The sequence below is a fragment of the Topomyia yanbarensis genome, chromosome 2 (assembly GCF_030247195.1).
Source record: "Topomyia yanbarensis strain Yona2022 chromosome 2, ASM3024719v1, whole genome shotgun sequence".
Taxonomy (NCBI): domain Eukaryota; kingdom Metazoa; phylum Arthropoda; class Insecta; order Diptera; family Culicidae; genus Topomyia; species Topomyia yanbarensis.
Window position 1 is genome coordinate 48,364,540 of NC_080671.1, and position 15,729 is coordinate 48,380,268.

The 15,729-nt window shown below is 40.5% G+C and overlaps 2 protein-coding genes across 2 annotated transcripts; both read right to left on the minus strand.

The window, feature by feature from the left end:
- Positions 1-5,058: 5,058 nt before the first annotated feature.
- On the minus strand, positions 5,059-8,780 carry LOC131684495 (alanine--tRNA ligase, cytoplasmic). The gene is made up of 3 exons (XM_058967428.1): positions 8,672-8,780; positions 6,840-8,521; positions 5,059-6,786 (listed from the first exon to the last, which is right to left on the minus strand). Exons 2-3 carry the CDS (start codon positions 8,496-8,498, stop codon positions 5,542-5,544), a joined length of 2,904 nt encoding a protein of 967 aa, XP_058823411.1. The 5' UTR covers positions 8,499-8,521; positions 8,672-8,780; the 3' UTR covers positions 5,059-5,541.
- Positions 8,781-9,052: 272 nt separating this feature from the next.
- On the minus strand, positions 9,053-12,468 carry LOC131679461 (uncharacterized). Its single transcript, XM_058960191.1, has 3 exons — positions 11,842-12,468; positions 9,262-10,794; positions 9,053-9,124 (listed from the first exon to the last, which is right to left on the minus strand). The coding sequence occupies exons 1-3, from the start codon at positions 12,466-12,468 to the stop codon at positions 9,053-9,055; spliced, it is 2,232 nt and encodes a 743-aa protein (XP_058816174.1).
- Positions 12,469-15,729: the final 3,261 nt, after the last annotated feature.

Genomic DNA, 15,729 nt, shown 5'->3' on the forward strand with positions numbered 1-15,729 from the left:
TTTATTCGGAATTTCAGTAGCGGGTATTTACACATGATTCAAATCGAGCTTAAACGTCTGTTATCTGTGGTTATGCAATCACTCTGAAAAACGTCAACCTAATCCCGGCCTAATTTTCGACTCTCATAAGGTTTCTAGATTTTAACAGGGGCGTAGTTGATGGTTTATGGAGAGGGGTTACACCCCCCCCCCCCTCTACTGTTCAATCCCCCCTTTAAAAATCTCCTTAAATCACCCCTCAGACCACCACCCCATCCAGCCCTCATACCCCTCCCTTCCAACCCCATCATCTTTAAACCACCACTATATCACAAAGCATACCAATTTATGCTGGGGAGTCGTTCGTTCATGGGACTTTCGCCCTCCTCACATACCCACCCCCGCATGACAAAATGAGTTAGCAAGCAGATAACATTGCTCTAATGCTGATTAGGCTAATGGAGTATGATATTTTTTTGTTTCAAGTGTTTCACCGTCGACACGTAGCTCATCAAGTTCGTGGCTGGCATGCCATTGTGTATAAGTGCAAAGTGTACTAAGAAAGTAATGGACATTTCCACAATTATGTTGAACATAAAAAGCCTCCGTGCCATAGAGAAATGAGAAAGGCACAATTGCACCGCTAGGTGGATTAAAACAGGTTTTTATGTTTCGTTTTGAACGCAATTTTAAACGAACGAAGTTAAAGTATTGAATACTTCTAAAACTGAATAGTGAAAATGTTGGGACGCAGAAATTTTTTTTTTTGTAGATCCGAATTGTTTTGCACGAACGGAACAATACCTAACTTAAAGTTGGTTTTTAACGTTTGGGATTCTCCTCATCAGTAACTAGCATAATGTTGGTGCCAGTGAGATGGTTTTAGCATCTAAGATTAATCATCTAACTGGCACCAAGATGGTGCTAGTTACTGACGAGGAGAATCCAAAATGCTAAAAACTAACTAACTAATGTTAATATTCACATTTCTTTTCCTCATCGCACTGGGAAGCGATTCTACTAACTGAACCCTAGATATCACACCGGTCGGCATTACTTCTCCCACGTAGGAAGATGTAGCCAGAGAATTTTCAAATCAAAGGATCTCAACGGGTTGTACTGGGGATGAACCCAGACCCACACTCCGGCTTGCCGCTCAACCACCAGAGCAGTCTTCAAAACACCAATTTGTTGAGTAGGGATACTATTATTATTACTTTAAATGCTACGCCTCCCTGAACCGGTCACAATAAATGAATGCACAACACGTCTGTCAGAATGTATAACATAAAGCAACTTCACCAACAATTCGTACAATGAATAAATAATATTTTAAAGAACCGTAATTTCTATTCCGGCTGAAAGTAATGAGAATAAAATGAATGAATTTCAAGGCGATTCGCGCGCTTAGATTGATTTCAAAGTTTCCCGAATTCAACCACCTGTAAGTAAATTCACAATATTCGATTAAAAGAAAAAAATGTGCATTTTTCCAAAGTCGGTAGTCGACTCTGTTTCTATTCATCATATCAAGAGCATCAAGAAGCTATCAAGATCAACACTAAACGAAACAATGTAAATGAACTTGTGCAAACTACACCAAGTATTCCAAAAATCATGAACAGCAGTGCGCTTCGTTTTTGGTTTAATGGACGTTTAACAGACCATGCTCCAACATCCCTCCTTCTTGATTGAGGCACTTTTAATCTTCAAAGAACGTCTTACAACTATGAAAGTCAGATTACAGTGTCTAGGAAGACAATTGCGTAGTTGGTGAGTCCATTACACTATACGTCACCTGAGATCGAACTCACACCACCGCTTTTAGTGATTTGGACATCAGCAACGGCACCTGGTTGTGAAAACCTGCAATACTCTTTGTTCTCAATACATTTTGAGCCCCGCTTTATTTTTTAAAACATTTTCAACACGGTTGACTGATTTGGCACAAATTTAGAAAAGAGTCTCAGGGTGACATGGAGTAGAAATAATTATGTATTGCTGGGAATCATTTTTTGATCATCCTACTCTGCAGCTGTTTACTAGAGTGGGACACGGTTATATAAAAAAATTAAATTTTGCTCCGAGTAACTTTCTGGGTTCCATTTAGGTCCCAGAACAAATCAGCAAATTTTAAGCTCAATCGGTGAAACTATATTTTTGCGCCCACAGTTTATATGGGATTTCATATGGGGAAATCGACTTTCGCAAAACAATTCTTCAAGGAGCCGCCCGTTACCACCTAAAAGTAAATAGATCTATAGGCAGGAAATTTGTTAAGGAAACAAAGTCTCAAGGACCGCGAAACGATCTGATACTTGTGGAAAAAGTTATTAAGCAAAAACCTATTGACGCCCTGAAGATTGACGAAAATCTCAATTTTTATAGCATCATTGCTGCTGAAGGTCGAATTATATACAAAAATTTTAAGTGTCATTTATTATGTACAAAATAAGCCTCAGTTTATCTCTCAAAACTCTTGTGAAGTGGCCAAACAGTTTAGATAATTGAAATAGACACATTAAGCGGTGATCAAAAAAAATTGCTTTAATTGGACAACCAACAGCAGTGGTGCTAGAAAAAATTAATACTTTATCAAACGTCAGAGTATCAATCAGTTTCTGATGCTTAATAATATTTTTTTGAAGCATCATATCGCATCGTTGGCTTCGAGACTTTGTTTTTTCGTTGTATTTCCAATAAAAGCCACATAACAATTTATTTTTAGGAGGCAATGGGAGACTCCTTGAGGAATTATTTTGTGAAAGTTAATTTTCTCATACAAAATCCCATGTAAACTCAGTAGGCGCAAAAATATAGTTTCAGGGATCAAGCTAAGAATTTGCACAGTTGATCTAGGACCCAAATGGTACCTATAAAGTTGCTCGGAGCAGGAATCTAATTTTTGTCGCACCCTACTGTTTACACTCTTTCAATTATTGGGGCCCCTTAGCTCAATAGTGCCCAGGGGCCCCGTGTCGTCTTAAGACGGCCCTGCGTCTATCCGAGCATAAATATATATTTTTTCGATCATCCTGATGTTACCCTCAATTTTGTAAGCGTAATCCTAAATCTACAAACTGGGACCTCTTTTTGGAAAACTTGGCGACTAAATTCCATGGATATTATCCATGGACTAGACGACTTGGATGATGTCGTGGATACAACAAACTCATTCATAGTAGCTGTCGTGATGTACATGTTGATTTTGCCACCAGTCATACACGACTGTGGTCACAAATGATTACATGGGGTGAAGATAGTTTTCCTTACAGGACATTCCATGTGAAGATTCCCTCTCGACAGGAGTGGTTGTCTAGCTGTATGGAGAGACAACAACAAACACAAGTGATTTGTTACACTGACCGTTCTTTGATGGAGGGACGTGCTGGTGTCTACTATCGTGAAAAGAGATTGGAACAATCACACTCGCTTGGTAGATACTGTACTGTATTTCAAACAGAAATCTTCGCGATTCTGTGCGGGGTACAATCAGCCCTTCAATAGAGCTTGTCCTGAAAAGTTATAAACTTCTGATCTGACAGCCAGGCTACAATCAAGGCCCTTAGCTCAGACCAATCTACAACCGTGGCGCCAAAACAAGTCGTTTCTAGCACAACCGGGCCCAGTAATTTTGAAAAATCTTCTGCATTTTTCGAAACTCCACTGCGGCATGCTGACCAAGGCATTAACCAACCACTGCAAACTCAAATATTATATGGCAACTATTCGGCGCGCTGAGTGTTTTTCATGTGATCTTTGCGAATCCGACTACGGAACCTCATATTGTCTGATATACAACTGCTCAGCAGTAGCGCGGTTGCGATTGCGAGTTTTCGGCCGTCCTTGCATAGACGACACCGCGTTTGGACCACTGAAACGCAGAGACATACTAAAGTTTCTTATCCAATGTGGAAAAGAGCTCTAGGCTTACTCGCAGTAGATTTGAACTACTTCTGAGTTTAACTTACCTGGTGTTTGTTATTGTGCTGTAATTTTTCCCACCCCTCCAATTTTACTTCCTCCCTCCTCCTTCTCCTTTCCTTCCGCCTAGGAAATGTTGAAAATACACGGCAAGGTACAAATCCCCGACTACCGACGTGGAACGTTGAAATTGCGGAAACGTATTTTGGGAGGTAATCATAGTTATATAGGGCTTCAAAATACCCTGCTGTCGAACAAAGTACTCTACAGCACAAAATTAATCATTTACAAAGCGCTCATTAGAAGGCCAACGCGCTCTTGGTGTTTTCAAACGGAACTTGTATTCGGTATTGCGAACAATCTATGGAGGTGTGCCGATATAAAACAGATGTAGTATAAGCCACGAATTACAACAGTTACGGATGACAATACAGTAAAAATGTTTCTCGATACTCATCCGTCAGGTACAATTAGGAGAGGTACACAGCGAGCAAAGTCCGTCAACCAGGTTACCAGTACTAAAGAAGTCTTCGTGCCCTGAAAGGCTGACTACAAACAGCCATGGATCCAGTGAACTAGAGCAAAGGACATCACGAATTAAAACTGATGTCATAATGATAATTTCTAGAGTTGTGGTAACCAGTAGCTGCCATCTTGGATTTCAAAATTGCGTCAATCATCATTTTCCGTCATCTAAAACTTCCCAAAAATAAACCAAAATAATATTTGTTCTTGTCTTCTACTTTTTGGTAGCTAAGTCGTTAATAACCTTTCTACCAACTCAAGGCACAGTGCCCAAGGTGACCATCGTCACTCAGAGTAACTTCTGTCACCTTAGGTGGTTATTCACCTGAGTGACCACGGTAATCGCTTTTTTTACTCTCACCAAACCCAGGTGAGGTGACGGTGGCACGTACCCTAGGTGCGAATAACGTCCCAATATGCTCCAGTCCCCAGTAAGCGGAAGGAATTTCAATATTGAGACTACTTCAGAAACGATAACTGAGTCATCAAGTACCTTGTTAATATAGTAATTAAATTCAGAGCGAACTTTGTAGGCAATTTCTCTGATGACTGCGAAGCGAAAGTTTATTATTCAGCTCAATTAGCCATGTAGCTTGTTATAGCCATACAATGTTGAAACTTGTTATTGCATTTGAGTAGTTCAAGGATACTATAGCTTTTATTGAAACGATTGCTCCGGTTTTGCTTATCAGTTTTATATTGTGTAGGATTTGTAGTCACAATCGAGTTTCTCTCCCTCCTACGATTTAGAATGTTTTACTTGCAAATTATTTACAAACGAATCAACGACCAGTTTAGTAAATAAAACTCAAGTACTAGATCCGAATTTCGGATCACAGACGAAATTTAAAAGGTTGTGAAATACTTGCTTTGCAATGGGAATGTGATATAACTATTTTTGAACCAATGATTTACCTAAAAGCAAGCTTTTATTTGAATTCCAATGAGCTCCAATGCAAAGCTGATCTTCCGAATTGAATAAATGAATAAAAGCGATGTATAATTTAAACGTGACGAAACTTATCTACCGAATGAAGATAAAATGATTCAAAATCCGTCAAATGCACTTCCGGTATCGACATTCGCCCCATCAGTCGATCACATTGTACCGCCTTACGATAGTTTGGAAGCAGCAAACTGGCGAGCAAGTTCCAAAATTTCCTCCACCCTGTCGTAGTTGGCACCGGAAGCCTGTGCCGATTCAGGTTTTCCACCGCCCTTACCTCCCAGACTGGGCGAAATGTGCGAGATCCAATCGTTTGCCTTTAGCCCCTTTTCGACGGCCGATTTGGGAACCGATGCTAAACAGAAGATCTTTTTTGAGTCCGGGTCGGACGAAACGAACAGAGCCGACTGATCGGCGTTAATTTTGCGAACCTCCTTCAGAGCGGAATCGAGCGCCTTAGTATTGTTGAAAGCTTCCAACCGATGCACCAAGTACGGGGCATCCTTGTTGGCCAGCGATAGTTCCTTAGCTTTCTCCACTACTTCGATTGAAACGGCGGCTCTGGCAGCGCGTTCCTTGTCATCTAAAGTTTTCTTCAACGATTTCAGCACGTTTCGGATTTCGTCCTTTTTGACGTATGGAATGACTGCCTGCGAAACGTCTTCCGTTAGTTCAACAATTTTTTTCACATGTTCCTTAGAATCTTTTCCTGTTTTATCGGCATCGATGGTAGATTTGAGCGCATTCAGATCGTTTTCAAACAATTCCGTCTTTTTAAGAGCTTTTAGGGCTTCCGGGCCAGTTAAGGCAACAATCCGACGAATGCCTTTGGCAATTGCTTCTTCGGTCGTAATGACAAAATCCACAATATGACCGGACTGATGCAAATGGGTTCCACCACAGAATTCCACCGATGTTTCAGACCCAGCAACACCATCTGGCTGTGCTTCGAGATCCTCAACTGGGACACCAAACGAAATAACACGCACCGGATCCGGATATACCTCATCAAATACCGATCGCAGACCATTGATTGTCTTGGCTACAGCGAGATTTGCTTCCTTCGCGTAGACCTGAACATTCTTTTTAACTACATCGCGCGTCAGTCGTTCCGCTTCAGCAACCTGTTCAATAGTCATGGCCGATTTGTTGGTGAAATCAAATCGCAGCTTTTCCGGTACTACCAAAGAACCGCGTTGATCGGTGTCCTGTCCCAAAACTTTCAGCAGCGAATGATTCAAAGCATGCGTCGCAGAGTGGTTCTTCATCGTCAGTTGGCGTCGAATCGTGTCAATGTGACAAGCAATCTCATCCCCAACACGCAACACCCCTTCCACTACACCAATGTGAAGAATGTAACCGCCCCGGTTGTACACTAAATTGACATTGAACTCGGTGTTTTCATCGTTGACCTGAAAATAATCAGTTCTGAAATTATGCATTTGTTTCCAGATTAATGGATTACCTTCACTAAATAACCCTGATCGTAGATTTGTCCACCGCTTTCGGCATAGAAATTAGTCTTATCCAATATTACTGCACACTCTTGACCGGATTGGACTTCATCGGTAAATGCATTATTGTATCTAAGTGCCAGGACCTTTCCATTGCAAGACTCGAACCGGTACTCTGCCAACGGGTCAACACTGTCTGCTTTGTAGCGATACTTGAAAGAATCATCCGTTGTGGGGACATTTTTCTCCTGCAGCTCCGAAATAGCATGAACATCTAAATCGACTGTCGCTGATTTCGATTTTTCTTTGCCCTGGGAAAGAATGTACGACTCATGTTTCGCCTTCTCATAGCCCTCCATATCGATGGTCATACTCTTCTCTTCGGCCATCAGTAGAGTCAGATCGACCGGGAATCCGTAAGTGTCGTACAGACGCCATGCGACATCTCCTGGAATGATCTTACTATCACCGAGTTTGGCAATGGTACGGTTCAACAGATTACGACCACGTGATAGAGTTTTAAGGAATTGCTGCTCCTCTTCGTTGATTATGTTTTTGATATGCTGAGGATCCTTTTTAACCTCCGGGAAGGTTTCCCCCAGAAGTGACACAACTGTGTCAACGAGAGTAGCGAAGAATCCAGGTTTGGCATTAAGCTTCTCGGTGCCGTAACGAACGGCGCGACGAAGAATTCTTCTCAGTACATAGCCGCGACCAGTATTATCAGGAAAACCACCATCAGCTAAGGCAATCGTTATCGTTCGGGCATGATCCGCTAGCACTCGGTAAGCCATATCAACACCATCAACATCTTCTGCACCGACTCGCCCTTGATAACTCGGAGCACCAGTTCCTTGCTGAATAGCTTCAAATAACGGCACAAAAACATCCGTATCGTAGTTCGATCGTTTGTTTTGGATCACAGAGACCAGTCGCTCGAAGCCTAGACCACAGTCGATGTGTTTCTTAGGCAATAATTTCAGAGAACCGTCCTGCTCGCGATTATATTGAATGAAGACAAGGTTCCAAATTTCTAAAACATCTGGATCATCCATGTTGACCAGTTCCGGAACACTGCGATCTCCAATTCGATCAAAATGCAGCTCCGAACACGGTCCACACGGACCCGTTTCTCCCATTTCCCAGAAATTATCCTTCATGCTTCCGGGTAGAATATGTTCTTCCTTAACGCCCAACTTCAACCAAATTTCGCGACACTCCAAATCCGGCTCCAGACCTGATTCTGGATGACCTCCAAAGTATGTTACGTACAGTCGATCTTTTGGAAGCTTTAGCCGATCGGTTAACAGTTCCCAGGCCCATGTGCAGATTTCCTTCTTGAAGTAATCCCCAAACGACCAGTTGCCTAACATTTCGAAGAATGTATGATGATAAACATCCTTGCCGACATCATCCAGATCATTATGCTTGCCGCCGGCACGAATACACTTCTGGGTATTAGCAGTTCGAACCCACTTTGCCATATCGCTGTTGGGATCGGCCGTTCCCAGAAAAATCGGCTTGAATTGATTCATCCCGGCGTTGGCAAACAGCAGCGTTGGATCGTCCAACGGAATCGTCGACGACGAATGCACATACAGATGTTCCTTTTCCTTGAAGAAATCCAGAAACATGTTCCGGATTTGCTTGGCAGTCAGCGAAGTATCCATTTTGCCGAAAATTGCTAGCGTGTCTGAAAATCAAAACAAAAACTGGTTCAGAGATCGAATTACTTTCACTTTGAGCAAGTGCAAACGTATCACAATATGTGGCAATTTTACATCGAAAGGATTGAGACTGGCATGCTAATTGCATCATCTAAATAGTTTCATAACTTACTCACCCGTTACACAAGATTTCTAACTCCGAAAATCAAAATAATAAATATCACTTCGGTAGCAATGTAGGAAATATCCACGTTTCAATTTTACTTTTTTTTTTTTTTTTTTTTTGTTATCGCTGTCTTTGGCTTTAGACCTGGAGTGGTCCATCTCGCCATTCGTTTTGTTCTTGGTTTTCGATGTTCGGTTGTCTGTGCACTCAGAAGTTTATTTCTGCTTCATGTAGAAAGCTTGTGATTTGTTTTAATTCATCCGTTTTGTTTTCCTTCAGTATATTTTTCAAAGGTTTTTTGCTGTCTAAAACTTTATAATATGATCTGGTCATCATCCATTTTACGCAGTCGTATAATATGTGCTCGATGTTTTCCTCTTCGTTACACGTATCACATTGGTTGCTTGTCTCCCAGCCCCAATTGTATTTCCGATCTTTTGTTGTGCAGTGATTGGATCTGATCCTGTTTAGCGTTATTTTTTCGTCGGTCGATAGATTGTGTATTGTGTTTTCTTTGAACCAAACTTTTTTACAGGGTTCCTTGGCAAATTCGAAGTGCTTTACCCCTTTGCTCTCTGATGCTGTTTGGTATTCTCTTACCCAGCTGTTCCAGATTTCTTTCTTAGCTAGTTTTAAGGTGTCTCCCAACGTCAGTGTTTCGAAGTTGTTTTGCGGGTAAGCAGTGGTTTGTACCGCCAGCATGTCGGCTTTTTCGTTACCGATTATACCTACGTGGCTTGGTACCCATTGGATACTTATCTGGTTTTCGAGTTGCTGAGATTGATATATCAATGTGAAGATATCTAGAACTATGTGATTTGTGTAAACCGTATTTCTGTTTTTGATCATTTCGCATGCACTTTTAGAGTCTGTAATGATGACTGCTTTACTGTAGTTTTTTTCGTTGCATATGCGGATGGCATCGCGGATCGCTATAAGTTCCGCGTTTGTGATGCTTACGTTCGCGTTTATCTTGTTGGTTCTACTTATTTGGTCCTGTGAATCTAATGCGGCCGTCGCTACTCCGTTCGCATTTTTCGAGGCATCTGTATATATTTTGTTGAACTCCTGGTAGTCGTTGGTTATCGTTTCTGTAGCTAATGCTTTCCATCTCGCGGCTGATATATTTTCCTTTTTAGCGTCATTGGTTAGTAGATTCGTTCTAACGTTGATTTCGCAATTTTTGGTTCTTTGTCCCTCGGTTCTCATGTTTTCGTTGTAGCTCCTCATTTGGTACAGTATGTCCATGTGTTTTTCTGCCAATATCGTCATATACGTTTCGTTGTTCTTTTCCTCTTCCAATGTTTTATCGATGAACTTCCGGTTGGGGTTGAATCCGTGTTTATTTTTTATCGTTTCCTTCAGTGCCAGCCACTCTACTCTTATTTCCATTGGCATTGCTCCACTATCAGCTAGCATGACGTTGACTGGCGTTGACCTTAGGTATCGCATGGACACTCTTACGTATGCATTCAATATGGTTTCTAATTTTCGTCGGTTTGTTTTGGCTGCTGTCCCGTAGATGATTGAACCGTATTCCAGTTTCGATCTAATCAAGGCGTTGCCGATTTTGAGCAAGGTTTCGGGGTTTGCCGGACTTTTTCTATTCGATATCATTTTTAATAAGTTTAGACTGCTTTTGCTTTTATTTGTTATGTCTTCTATGTGCTTCCTGTAGTTCATCCCTCGGTCGACGACAAATCCGAGATGTTTATGCGTATTTTGCAGTTGTATATCTTCGTTCTGTAAGCGTAGTTTGATACTGGTATCTGCGATTTTACTGAAATTGATGGCCACACATTTCGCGGGGTTAATGGATAAATTCATTTCTTGTAGGCTTTGTCTAAATTTCTCCAGGTACCTATTTGCCTTGTCTACCACCTCGGTGCCATCTGCAGTCACTATCACCGCAAAATCGTCCGCAAATTGTGTTAGCACTTCGCCTGTTTCCTCGCAGGAATGTAAGCCTGCAGTGTACAAGTTAAATAGAAGCGGAGATAGTGGGCATCCCTGTGGAAGTCCCATGTTAGCTTCCACCGATAGTATTTCGCTTTCCGTTGTTTGCAGTTGGATTACTCTGCTTCTTAGGTATTCGAACAGCCATTCGATTATGTCTTTCGGAATTCCTTTGTTCTGTAGAATGGTTAGCAGTTTTTGGCAGTCCACTGTGTCGAAAGCTCGTTCCACGTCCAAGAAAATTGCGATGGTGCTCTTTTTGTTATTTTTGGCTTCTTTAACTGTGTTAACTATATAATTTACACAACTGATTGCTGAGTGGTTTTTCCTAAATCCAAATGACAGCTTCGGAAATAACTGCCTCTCTTCTGACATGCTATATAGGCGGTCTTTTATGACAGTATTGATCGTCTTCAAGAAGACGTTCATTAGGGCTATACCTCTTTTCCCTGATGCATCCATGGGGTCTTTGTTAGGTTTCTGGATGAGTATAAGTTTGCTTTGTCTCCATTTCACTGGAATGTTTTTCGTGTGCCATACCTCATCTAATTGATTGCAAACTTCGCTTAGAATGTTTAATTTTAGACCCTTTAGTAATCTGAACGATATGTTGTCTGGTCCTGGAGAGGAGTGGTCCTATTTCATGAAGAGAACTTTCGAGATTTCTTCAAAGGATAGTGGAGCTACGACTGAATTATCATCTGATGCCTTGTATTGTCCTGACGGAAGTACAAGCTCTGTGTTTTTTGCTTTATATGTTTGTTCCATAAATTGTTTGGCTAATTGATGTGGGGGAAAATGTTCTGCCTTCCTGTTCTTTCCTGTTAATGCCGTATCAATGCCTCGAATTATATTCCAGATCTGTCTTGTTGGGGTAGATTCGTCAATTTTCTCTTTCATGTCTCGATCGTGCTTGCGTTTTTCCCTCCTAACTTTCCTTTTAAAAATTGCTCTTGCCTTTTGTAGTTCGATTTGCGTTTGTAAGGTTTTGTTTTTGTTAAACAGTTTTAGCTTCCTTCGTTTTTCGTCGTACGCTTGCTGTATTTCCACATTCCACCATCTTTTTAGAAAGTTAGCTTTTTTGTTCGTTATCGTATATGAAGCTTCACTTATTTTTTCCTCAAAGATCTCTTGCAAATCCGATGGATTGCTTATGCATTGCGGCTGGATTTGATTGATTTTTTCGATTGCTTTCTTTACGTTAATTTTTGTGATTTTACCTACGACGACTGGCGCTTCCAGCGTGAATTCGATTATGATGCAGAGATGTGTGCTGCCGAACTCTTCTTGTACCACTTCCCAAGAAGCATGTGCTGCGATTTCCCTTGTTGCGAATGACAGGTCAATAGCTGTGGGTGCGCAGTTAATTCGGGGTATGGTGGTTGTTTGGCCATTATTTAGCAGGATCAGTTTCGATGCATCTAGCTCCTGTACGATCGTCTTTGCTTTCTCACACGGTCTTGCCTCTTCCTCCCACAGCGGGTGCCTAGCATTAAAATCGCCTGTTAAAAGCAACTCTCCGTCCACTTTCTCCAAATATTTGAACAGCTCTCCGATTTTTTCTGCTACGGTTTTTACTATTTTCTGATCCGGTGGCGCGTAAAGTGAGATGATTGTGAAGTTGATGGAAAGATTTCTTGTTCGGATGGCGACTAGTTCCAAGGGGTGGAAATTGCCCAACTGAACGTTTTCAAAATAAACATCTTCTCGGACTAGTAATCCTACACCGCCAAAGCCTTCCTCTCTACATTTGGTTACCAAAGTATATCCCCTAATTTTGTATTTCTTTGTTGGCTTCATCCAAATTTCTTGTATGCTAGCGATTGCTATACATTCTCTTTTCAGGAACATTGTAATTTCTTCTCTTGTTTCGATTGGTCTAATTGATTGTATATTGTTTTGTAAAATTCGAACGTTTCTATTCATAACTGGGTTTCACTCTCTTCTATTTCCTCATTTGTGTTGTCTGCTGTCTGTTCCTGTGGGTCTATGAAATCGTTTATTATTTCCATTAGGGTTGTGCTTACTTTTATTATCAGTAATTCGTAGTTGATGTCTGATGCTTCCTTATTGTACATTTCCAGATTTATGTCGGCTTGTAGCTTCATTAGTCTTGCCATTGTTTTTAGATTTTTCCAACAGTTCTGCATATCTGTCATTGTCCTCTCCCATTCACTAGCTCTGTGTGGGTTATCTTTAAATTCGTGGTTTTCTTCTCTCTCGTACTCTCTTTGTGGTTGTGTTTTTGTATTTTGTGTTGGTTTTGTGCGAGCTTTAGACTGTGTCCATACTGTTCTGTATTGTGTGCTATGTTGCCTGTTTTGCCCTCTCTTTTCTAGCTCCGGGAATTCTTCAAGATCCTGTAGTGCTTCGAATCGGTTTTGTTTTCGAAGCTTCTGTTTGGCTTCCTCATATGACATTTTATCTTTCAGCATCATTCTCGTTATTGCTTCTTGTTTCTTTCTTTCCGGGCACGCTCTGTCAGCTGCATCATGATCTCCTTTGCAGTTGATACATTGTGTTGTGCAGTTTCCATTTTCGTGGATTTCTCCGCAATTTATGCATTTTTGCTGCCGTCTACATTTGTCCTTTCTGTGTCCATATCCCCAACAGTTGATGCACTGACGTACTGGGAATAGATAGAGCTCTACCCGAAATTTGCATCCGTAGAGTTCTACTTTTTCTGGAAGTTTTCGTCCTCGGAATGTTATTTTAATGTTCCAGGTAGGCTCGAGCCCCTTGTCTTTGTTTCGTTTCTGCATTCTTTCTACGTTTGTTATTTCTATGTCGCTGTTAAGTTCTTTTTTTATTTCTTCTTCCGAGTAATCTAGTGGGATGCCCTTTACCAGACCAATCGTTTGTTTCCAAATTATTGGAACATATCCTTTCAAATTGAATTTTGTCAAATTTATATTGCTTGCCTTCATGGCCTCCTGCTCCGATGAGTAGGTGACCTTAAAGCGGAATTTGCCGATTACTTGTATGTCGACATAGTTTTTAGCTCCTGCTGCATTTAGGGCTTTACCCACGTCGACTGGATGTTTGGGCGTTGGTTTGTCGTAGTTCACTGGTTCCAGGAAAACTGTTTCACCGGTTGACCAGTTATTTGATTTTGTTGATAGTGTATTGTTCTCCTTTTCTGTGCTTAGTCCGGGTTTAGTCTTGTTTTTCGATTCTGCATTGTATTGCTTCCTGGTTTGAATTTGTGATTTGCTGCTCATTTTTTCTTCTTATTTTTTTTTTTAATTTAGTCACTATTTATCTTCAACGAAGCTTCGCTGGCACTCCCTTATTGGTAATTACTAAAGGCCCAGTCTGGTTTTCTCTAATGCAGTTTATTATTCGTTTTTATGTACACTTTCGGCACTAATATTTCAATCACTTTGTTTTGGAAAATTGTGTTCACTTTTTTTCGCATGGTTTTCACAGAAGCTTTGCGCGTCCCGCGACGCCATTTTCCCAATTACAGCGATCGCTCGGCTTAGCTTGAAAATCCACCGTAGTTCGAAGAAACTTCGCTAAATTTATACTTCCGCGAGTTTAATTCCGCGATCTACTTTTCGCTTTGATTTCCCGACGAGTCAGTATTAAAAAACGCTTCGAATTTTTGATGCCAAAAATTTTCACACGAGGCACGACCGGTGTCGCTCAAAGGTTTTGCTTGGAATGTCAATTTTACTTTAAATTATTTCCCGACACGAGGAGACAAGGCTGAAAATGAGTAACCAAAAAATTTAACCGTGCCCTCCTTCGGCAAATCGAAGAATGAAACGATTCCCGCAGTGGATGCTCTCACGGCTCTCAATGCAAGTGAGTACTTTTTGTTTTGTTCCAATTTCAACGCTTTTTCTTGAAAAGGGCGATACTAGCAGTGACACCATTCACAGAAAATCAACAGTGAATATTTCAAGGCTTGGTTTTATTTCCTATTTAAGAACTATTGTGTTTTTTACATCATAGATTGCATGATTCAGTGATCGAAACCCAAAACTGCATAAAGTATTTGAAATTATTAAATTAAAATTTGTTTTTGCTATTTAAATCGACAAAATGATAGTATCGCCCCTTTGGCGATTGTTTACTTTTTCGGTCCCACCTATCAGCATTGTAGTATCGCCCTTATGTTTTTCTACAATAACTACCGTATTACACCACCGATTTCGTCCGGGTTTTTTCAAGAGCGATCATTGTTACTATTTACAGCTGGTATCAGCTTGATTACCCAAAAAAATTCGAAAAAACAGTTTCGCCTCTAAACTGCTAGCAAAATAAGTATCGCCCTTCTTGTTTGCATGGAGCGTGGAGGGCGAAACTTTAAATAAACAAACAAAAATACAGTTTCGCCCGATGTATTTTTTGCTGTAGTTTAAGAAAGCAATATCGTAGAATCCAAATTTTTAGGTTAATTTGTTGCGTTTTTAAGCCCTCATTCGCATGTATGAAAAAAGCCTTATGTTTACATTTGTAAGTATCGCCCTTTTCACAAAAAAGCGTTGATTTGTTCAAAACAAGACTGTCAAACTAATCGTCTGATCGGGCCAACCGGAATGATAAGGTATAGGAAACAATTAAAATTTTGTGAGCAGGTCCCAAATTCTTGAGCGTTTTTTCAAAACGTCATATCTGCAATGAGTTACTCTCTTTGTTTACTTTCTCTTTCGATTTTTACGGCGTCACTATAACACTTTTCACTTATTTTACAGTACAGATCGAAAGACGGTGGTTTTAACTAGCATATTATGCAAAGAGTTGAGGGATAAATGTTAAAGTGACCGAATTATTAACAGAAGAGAAAGTAAACAGAGTAACTCATTGCAGATATGACGTTTTGAAAAAACGCTCAAGAATTTATGATTAAATTTCCATATCTCCACGCAGAAAAACGGATTGTAGAAACAATAATATTCTGGTTAGAACTCAACAATAAATATTATTATCTCAAGGCTAATCAAGTTAATTAGTTGTTTTGATCGATATTATTGTTATTTCTACAATATGTGTTGGTTTTGGCATTTCTTGATTTCAATCTCATTATTGGTTAAATTAACAGTATTATTGTTGAATTAATTGCACACTGTATTATTGATTCTGTGACGAAACACAATAAATTCA

What these genes read in the sequence shown, in the direction of transcription:
- LOC131684495 (XM_058967428.1), bottom strand. Translation starts at nt 8,498, where the DNA reads ATGGATACTTCGCTGACTGCCAAGCAAATCCGGAACATGTTTCTGGAT. An exon ending in ATCAGGGTTATTTAGTGAAG is followed by an intron (nt 6,787 to 6,839) that starts GTAATCCATTAA and finishes GATTATTTTCAG; the next exon opens with GTCAACGATGAAAACACCGA.
- LOC131679461 (XM_058960191.1), bottom strand. Translation starts at nt 12,468, where the DNA reads ATGTTCCTGAAAAGAGAATGTATAGCAATCGCTAGCATACAAGAAATT. An exon ending in CGCTGGAAGCGCCAGTCGTC is followed by an intron (nt 10,795 to 11,841) that starts GTAGGTAAAATC and finishes ACCATTCTACAG; the next exon opens with AACAAAGGAATTCCGAAAGA. An exon ending in AAGAAATCTGGAACAGCTGG is followed by an intron (nt 9,125 to 9,261) that starts GTAAGAGAATAC and finishes AACGCTAAACAG; the next exon opens with GATCAGATCCAATCACTGCA.